At 43.2% G+C, this 8,492-nt stretch overlaps 1 protein-coding gene across 1 annotated transcript; it reads left to right on the forward strand.

Moving 5' to 3' along the window:
* The first annotated feature begins 1,149 nt into the window (after positions 1 to 1,149).
* Positions 1,150 to 5,608, forward strand: LOC127299235 (uncharacterized). Its single transcript, XM_051329173.2, has 5 exons — positions 1,150 to 1,379; positions 2,390 to 2,502; positions 3,932 to 4,780; positions 4,894 to 5,043; positions 5,119 to 5,608. Exons 1-5 carry the CDS (start codon positions 1,301 to 1,303, stop codon positions 5,512 to 5,514), a joined length of 1,587 nt encoding a protein of 528 aa, XP_051185133.1. The 5' UTR covers positions 1,150 to 1,300; the 3' UTR covers positions 5,515 to 5,608.
* Positions 5,609 to 8,492: the final 2,884 nt, after the last annotated feature.

Here is an 8,492-nt window from a genome sequence, read left to right on the forward strand (position 1 = left end):
ATTTGATAGCTTTTGCTAAAATGGATAAATTGGGCTACATAGTTAGAACGATAAAAAAACAAAATAGGGAGAAATTACGATTACAATGCAAATATGATTACAATGGATGGAGTTTATCAATCTAATATTGACTGCGTTATCTAAGGACTAATGATCAAGAGATAAACAAAACAGAGACAAATTGCACAAAAATAAAATAGGCCGGCGATCAAATTGTTCTGCTTCTTTAGATCGACAAGTTTCTTTAGCTGCTTCTTGATCTGCTTCAACTCCTGCAACTCGGCTGCCCGCACTTCTTCCCCATTCCCAACATTGGCCGATGCAGATTGCTCAACCGCCGACGGTAAGGTGACCCGCGGGGATGCGCCTTCCTTTCCAATCCTCTTGATGTACTCATCCAACCACTCGAAATGGTTGCAACTCGGCAATTCCTGAAACCAATTGCCGAAACATGAACCCTAATTCCCAAATCGAAACATGAACCCTAATTCCCAAATCGAAACATGAACCCTAATTCCCAAATTAGTTCCCAAAATCACAAATCGGTAGAAAAAACAGAAATTGGACAAAACTACAGGAAATTTGGAAGCGGGATTACTCAGATCTCACCTTCCCCAGCTCTGGCTTGCCCTCGCATTTCACATACTCGCGTCCAAGATTGCCATGCTTGTCGCTCATTGTGACACGCCGTGATAGGAGCGCGGTACGGGGGCAATCTGGGCACCTAGTCATCTCCACTGGACCGTATTGCGGCCATCAGGAGTGGGAGGCGGAGGTGGAGCTCGACATCGACCGCTCGCCTTGCCGCGCCGCCGGAGAAGAAGGGGGGAGCGAGGCTCTAACGGTCGGAATGTCGCTGGGATGGATCTGCGCTGCGCCGGCTCTGTTTTGTGCTGCGAGTTGTGGGTCCCACGTCATGACGTGGATATGTGGCGGGTCCGGCCCTGCAGGTGGACACGCCGTAGCTGAGCTGGATAAGTTGTGGACCCCACATCCTAATTTAACTGCTAACGATGATCCAAGCCGAGTGTCGCACTGCAGCTATTTGGACAGGCAACGAGTGTCGCATGCTAGCTATTCTTGTGAAAAACGTCGCTGTGCTTCCAATTCAGCTCAACGATGTCGCATCTGGGCTATTCACCCGTCGATTCCGATTCGAATTCCCACCGTGCCCGGGCCCCTTCCTTCCTGTTTGTGCTTTTAGATGGAGACGAAGGGCAGATCGAGCGGAAAAAAAGAGCAGCCCTCGATACCTGGACTTGATCCGGTCAGGTACCGTAGTACGTGGTGGTGAGGAATCATGGGGATGCTAGCGCTGAAGCGTCTCATGAGTAGCCGGCAGCGGAAAAGGCGGCGCCGTCGCAGACTCCAAACCCGTGGTAAGCCTCCTCCGACCCTTCCCTCGTAGAGATTTATTTTCGTGTGCGCTCATATTGTGGCCTTTTCTTTTCTTCTGCTACGTTTGCCTTGTCTCTCGTATTCCAAATTTTATGTTTGAACAATTCAACGATATTGTGCATAAAGGTGGGCACAATATTTGACATCACAGAAAAGAAATCAAAGGAATTGTAACAATAAGTTTAAGGGGGTGGATTTTTTCCTCCAAAACGTAGTACAATGCAATCCTTAAGAAAAGTTTCCAAATATTCCAATCCTAGGAACCAACCGATGAATATAGCATAAATTCGTATGGATCAAAATATTTCAAATTTTCTTGTGGACTTCTTTTGAATCAAAAGAGGCCTTACATTTGTATTCAAGACATTTTCCATTTTTTTAAACAACGCATTGGCCTCTGACTTGATTACTTTTCGATAATGAAATTGCACAAATCATGCAGAAAAGATTTTAGCAGCAACTAGTTTTTATAGTGCGAACAACAAGTAAAAGGATACCTGGCATCAACCAGGCTCACCGCTTAATTGCCACTGCACATGATGTACTGAACAGGGAAAATAAAAGCAAGAAAATAAATATTGTCTCTGCTGCTTATTAGTTGAACCAGAGACCCCTATTCGCAGAATCTATTTTGTTCCTCGGCTTCCATTTTTTTTCATTCATCTTCAAGTTCTTCAGTCACCGCCTTGCAAATCCGAACCAAAGCAGGAACAAAGAAATTGTACACCTTGCTAGGCAAACTACTGTCTGCCACTCGTCCTCCCATGCATGCTGAGGTAGATGACGGAGAGCCTTGACACTCACTAGCATCCAGCGTTTAGCCTTGCACAAGGTGGCGTTTTTTCTATAAACTTGGTCAAATTTTACATTTTTTTTGCGATTTTTTTTTGCATTGTTTGACGTTTGAAAAAAAACTATATGCCTTATATTGCAGAACGGAGGAAGTATGTATTTATCCTTAGATTAACCATATATGATGGATGTGTTGCAGATGGATCGTTTACTTCTATTTCCAAAAGCGGCGACTCGCTCCTCTGCCGAGAAGATGATAATTCTCTTCTTTGTGGTAAACGATTGAGAGATTCAGAGCTAGACCTCCCAGAGGTATGTTGGTATATTGCAAGTAAAAATATCACTGTCTGCTCTAACTGCCCAAATTGGTACAATGACCAGTGTTTGGTAGCCAAGTAAAATTCTTGAACAGGACTTCCAAGTATTGAGTTCACTGCTTTGCTGTTGTAATGGTTAACTGAGGTGAATTTAGTTACATCGAGACCACAATATAGGAGTTCATTAAGAGTAAAATGCACCATCGATTCACTGGACCGCAAATGTCACCTGGTCCCTACAATAAAGTGCAGAGCTGGGCCCTAAAACTTTTTAGTGGTTCAAGCCATGTCACCAAGATTATCTCTTTTGTTGTATCTTCTCTTTGGTCCGCCCCAAGAACAGTGGAACAACAGGCCCACACCCTACAGACTTTCTGGTATCGTCTTTGTGCCTGTGGAGCATTCTTCCCTGATCTTCTATTCCACATCAAGAGGCATGACATAATTATCCATGCTCAAACTACTTTTTACAAAGCAAATGTTACACTTACGTACTTCCTTGATAGTCAGTACTGATAGTACCTTCTCCTTCTGTAGGCAAAAATACCAGAAACACCAGTAGTATTTCTTAGGTTCTAGAGCTAGGCTAAAATACAACCAGAAATAGAAGACATCCCAATAACCATCCTGATGCATGGTGTAGCTCAACCATTATTGGTCAGAAAGACGTCGAAACAAACTCGCTTCTTTTACCAAGCAGCTATTCGATCAGATATGGCCATATGCGACATCAGCAAGTTTTAGCGTGGCTTATCCATTATTGCCACTGTCTGCTATCGTTTCTGCTACATTGATTTCTGTTCATGGAATACCTGATAATCTGATATAGATCAGGGCATGTTCTTCTTCCACTCAAATTTTCTTCCCAGAAATCAGCTTCTCTGCCATCGCCGAGAATCAAAGGTTGACCTTGCAGATACAAATATTTTACTTTCAGAAAATCCGCACATTAAGGCGAGTCTGTAGCTGTATGTTTCACTTGAGCTACACAGAGATTTCAAAGATATTTCTTCTCTAACTATATCTTGCCACATATCATTATAATGTCAAGTAAGATGTCCTACCTTGTGGGCTGATGCCTTTTTATACTTTGGAAGTGTGCAAATGTGACTAAGGCTTTTTTCTTTGGCTCGCCTCTGTGTGTTGTGTGTATGGAAGAATGATCCACTTTTATATTTATTTTTCTTGACCAAAAGAGGGAGCTACACCGTTTTGTAAAGACGTCAGCTTGCGTTGACAGGGTTCACACCCACATCTCTGGTTAAATATGATCAAGCTGCCACACTAGGAAACAGTTTCCAATGCACCATCAACTTCTTCTATGCAAACATGTACAGAGCACATGTGGTAGAATGTTATTCCATATGATGCTATGTTTTTGGTGGTAGCAATCATTTGCCAACCATCTTTCCATGCTTCTACAGGACATCTGGTGCAATATACTTTCGCTGATGCCAATAGAAGATTCTGCTCGTTCAGCTTGTGTATCTCATGCTTTCGAACGTTCATGGAGATGCCATCCGAACCTCATCTTCACTGAAGACACACTAAGCATGATACGAAATGCATGTCGAAAGGGTGATAGAGCAAGTGCTTTCGCTAGCAAAGTTGACCAGATTATAAAAAACCACTCTGGCAGCGTGAAGATACTCGAGCTTGACATGTTTCGTTGTAACGATCTCAATATTTGTCATCTCAACAGTTGGCTTAAGATTGCTATTACACCAGTGATCGAAAAACTCACCCTTTGTCTGCCTGTAAAATACAAAGAAGGAGGGTACACCTTCCCATGCTCGCTTTTATCTGGTCAGAGTGGAGGCTCACTTCAGTATCTTTGGCTCAAGCACTGTGTCTTCCGTCCGACAGTTGGCCTTAGTTTCTTGAGGAACTTAACAACGCTGTATCTGGGTCGTGTGTGTATTACAGAGGGAGAGTTAGGGTGCCTTCTTTCTCATTCTCTTGCTTTGCAGCAGTTGGAATTGTGGTATTGTAGTGAAATAATCTGCCTGAGGATACCACTTGTGCTGGAGCGATTGAAATGCCTGAGTGTAACTTCATGCGGTGTGCTGCAAATGGTTGAGAGCGAAGCTCCAAACCTCTCCAGCTTCATGTTCTATGGCAGCCCAGTACAGCTGTCACTCGGACAATCCTTGCAAGTGAAAAAGTTAAATATGGAATGTGTAGATGGCTCTGACTTTCTCCACTACGCTATTACCAAGCTTCCATATGTTGTGCCAAATGTTGAAGATCTTGTATTATCTTCGTATGGCGAGGTATAACCCCAAACTCAATATTAATGAATACCTGCTACCTGTGTGATGTCTTCTGTCAGTACTCATGCATGCATGCCCTATGTTATAATTAATATGAGATATCTTTTACGCAGAGGTTGAATACACCAATGACAGCTGCCAAATTCCTCCACCTCAAGCACTTGGTAATTTATTTTGACGGAGATTCTTCCCCAGGATATGATTATTTCTCTTTGGTTTCTTTTCTTGATGCTTCTCCTGCTTTGGAGACCTTCATCTTGGGTGTAAGTCACTCTTCTTCTAGGCAAGCTATGTACTATCTGTGATGAACCAAATAAGACTGATTGGTCTTGATGCAGGTACAGCAGGATGATATGAATTTTGACTCGATCTCAGTGGATGCCTTACATATGAGGCAAAGGCCTGACCACAAGCACAAGAGCCTAAAGAAAGTGACTATCCTTGGCTTCTGCTCTGCAAAGAGCATGGTTGAGCTAGTATGTCATATTCTAGAGAATGCAACATCACTGGAGTGTATCATCTTGGACACCATATTTGATGCGGAAGACAACTACATACTCGGTAGATGTTCTGTAACTTCTGACCGCAACCCGGGTGACTGCTTCCCAACGACAAGTCAGGTGATGTTCGAAGCTGATAGAGGTCTCATGGCCATTGAAAGATACATCGTGGGGAAAGTTCCATCTACTGTCAAGTTAGATGTACGGGGACCCTGTAGCCGGTGCCATATTTGAGAGCTGATGTAAAGTTTAATTTTAATTGTCAAATACTCTCTGCGATCAATAAAATTGATAGGGCATTTTAGTCTTTTTGTAGGTCAAACCTTTTTTATTTGACTAACTTACAGTAGAAAAAATGCCAACATATTCAATGCCTAATTATAACACACAGAAAATTATTTCATAAAGATCTAATGATACTAATTTGTTGTTGTGGATATTGGTACATTTTTGTAAGGGCGTTCTGTTTTTGTTGTGAAACTTTTTCGAGACTGACCAGTTTACAAAAATATACCAATATCCTCAAGGGCAAATTAGTACTCCCTATGTCCCTAGAAAAGCTGCTCAAATTTGTCTTGATAGGAAGGTATATAAACATATTATAATTATAAATACGTCTGTTCCTAAAAAAAATGAAGCAGGAAAGGAGGGAGTATCATATTTTACTTTGTTTTAAAGCATCATCTGCTTTGAAACAAGGATGTTATTATTAGCTTTCTAAAACTTCATCTATTGTGGAATAGAGGCAGTTACCACTAATGGGCGTGACGTGTTCAGGTGTTGTGTAAAACGCACACCTTAACTGAACGAGTGTCATGTCTGAAACTGATTTGCTTGCGTTTGTGTATCGCGCGGAGGGGCACCCTGCGCTCCTCACTCGCTCTAGCTCACTCATCATGCAACATTGTCTTGCATCTCTTGGCACGAGACAGTTCACTGAATGAAGCACTAGACAGAAACAAGCGTTGCAAATTGCAATGTCGTCGATGTATATAAAAAGAAAACCGCACCTTTACTACATGAAGTTGCTTTGCATGTTGAGTTTGCAAGTAAAACTTGTGTGAGAAGGACGAAGTGCGTAATGAATTTTATGATGATGTTTTAGTGGGCATTTTCGCTACACACTCGGTGCAATTAAGCATGATACCCTTACAAACTTCGAAGATGGTCTTATTATATATATAATAAAAAGAATTCTCTATTCTACTGTAGAAAACACTAGCCTTCCTTGTACAAAACTACTTTCAGTTTTTCCTGAAACGTTAATTCAGGTTCATGTTTTAGTGGGCATTTTCGCTACACATGCATGCGACTAAGCATATCATTAGGGACTCCGAAGATGGCCTCATTAGAAAAGAAAATAAAATATAATTGTCTATTCTACTGTAGAAAACACTGGACTTCCTTGCACAAAATCATTTGGCGTCAGAAAGTTGAGTCCATCTCCCATCTGATTGTCCAATGTTCTTTCTCTCAACAATCTGGCACGACATTATGTCCAAGCTAAACCTGCTAAGCTGCATGCCCCGGGCTGATGAGAATTTTAACACCAAGGAAGAAAGGAAGGAGGCCTCAACCGTTGCGAGCATTAACGTTTTCGGATTTTCACTCACCTCGAACCCTCGTTCGTATGAACAGCAGTGCACATCAACAAGAGTAAACACCGACGTAGGATTACTATAGCATTTGCAATGGCCTAGGATACATACACATGGAACACATCTGTTGAATATATAAGCAAATATCCATATGAAATAATCCGTACGAGTAATTGATAAATTATGACTATGAAAACAATAAGTAAACTAATCGTGCAGACTAGTAAGGTAGATGAACAAATCACATTTAAACAAGACAAACCGATCGCATCTACCACAGAAACTAGAACAAGAAGCTCTAACAGAAACTGAAAGAGAAACGACAAGATAACATACTTCACAGCAGCGTCGTTGTCGCCCATGTTGAGGTTGTCGAAGAAGTCGCTGAGGTCCGGGAAGAAGTTGTCGGTGTGGAGAAACTCGTCGTCCGAAGACGACGTCGTGCTGCCAGTAGTCGCGTCGGAGCGCTCCCCAAAAACCTGATTACCCCTCACCCGTACAGGTTCACGAGAGGCAGGATTCCGGAGGCCTACTGTCCCGGCAGTCGGTGCACGCCGACGGAAGGGATGAGGAAGACGAAGGCGGCGGCGCAATGAACTGGAAACGGGTAGTCGCATATGTGGTACGTACAGGTTAGGGTTCTCGTCCGCGCTTATATAGTGCGGTTCGGGAAGGTCGTGGGACGCAGCCCACGTCCGAGTCGGCACAGCCACGATCCAGAAAATCCGGAAGGCAAAACGGCTGAGTAACGCGTCCGTTAATGACTCAGAATTGATTACACAATTAATTTCCCAAACAGCAAAAAGATAAGCTCGGCTCGGCGAGATTCCCGCAACCCGCGGCGCGTCGGGACGTGTCGTGACGAGGCGAGGCGTGGCGAGGCGGGCGGCGGAGGAGGAGGAGTGCGCGAGGGCTCTCTCTCTTCTCACTCACTTACTAGGACTAGAACAGTCCACCTTATACCACTCCAACTCTCTCCCAACTAGCAATGTGGGACTAAACTTTAGCCCCCACTAGTGCTGCCACTGATTATTGGAATGGGCCATGTGAGTTTCAGAATTTGATAATGGGCCATGGGCCAAAGGCCAAATGCCCACAAATTCCAGCAATCCCCCACAAACTCTCATTGGCACATCTCATCAATAAGTTTCCAGAACATTGTTTTATCTACCGGTATGTCGTGGAGACTGTTAAGTTGAACTTCCACTTAAAGCTTCATATTACACTAGATTGCAACTTGGATAGTGGACTATGCCTTGAACTACAAGTTTTCTGCGCACTAGCTTCATACAAAGCCTAGACCGATACTAGGCTGCCGCGAGGCTTCCTCGCGGTTTGGAGCTTATACGTCATACTCCAGGGCCTTTCATGAGTTTACTAGAGAGCACCCAACTCTCATAGATTGCGACGTTTAACAATCGGACTCATATAGGTGTGTTCTTCAAAAGATGTTCTGCAGGACAACATCTCTGCTAAAATAAGCCACTTAGAACACATTAAGATATTTATCAACCTGCCATGCAGATTAGGAGAGTATTGCATCTTACGGAGTGGTAAAATTGCTATAGGGATATACTCTCCTCCCAACTGACCAACAGCTTGTCTCCCAGCTCT

This window comes from Lolium perenne, chromosome 5 (genome assembly GCF_019359855.2).
Source record: "Lolium perenne isolate Kyuss_39 chromosome 5, Kyuss_2.0, whole genome shotgun sequence".
NCBI lineage: Eukaryota > Viridiplantae > Streptophyta > Magnoliopsida > Poales > Poaceae > Lolium > Lolium perenne.

Bases quoted from the DNA above. Each gene is read 5' to 3' on its own strand.
- LOC127299235 (XM_051329173.2), top strand. From the start codon at position 1,301: ATGGGGATGCTAGCGCTGAAGCGTCTCATGAGTAGCCGGCAGCGGAAA. The intron at 1,380-2,389 runs GTAAGCCTCCTC...GATGTGTTGCAG, and splicing joins TCGCAGACTCCAAACCCGTG to ATGGATCGTTTACTTCTATT. The intron at 2,503-3,931 runs GTATGTTGGTAT...ATGCTTCTACAG, and splicing joins CAGAGCTAGACCTCCCAGAG to GACATCTGGTGCAATATACT.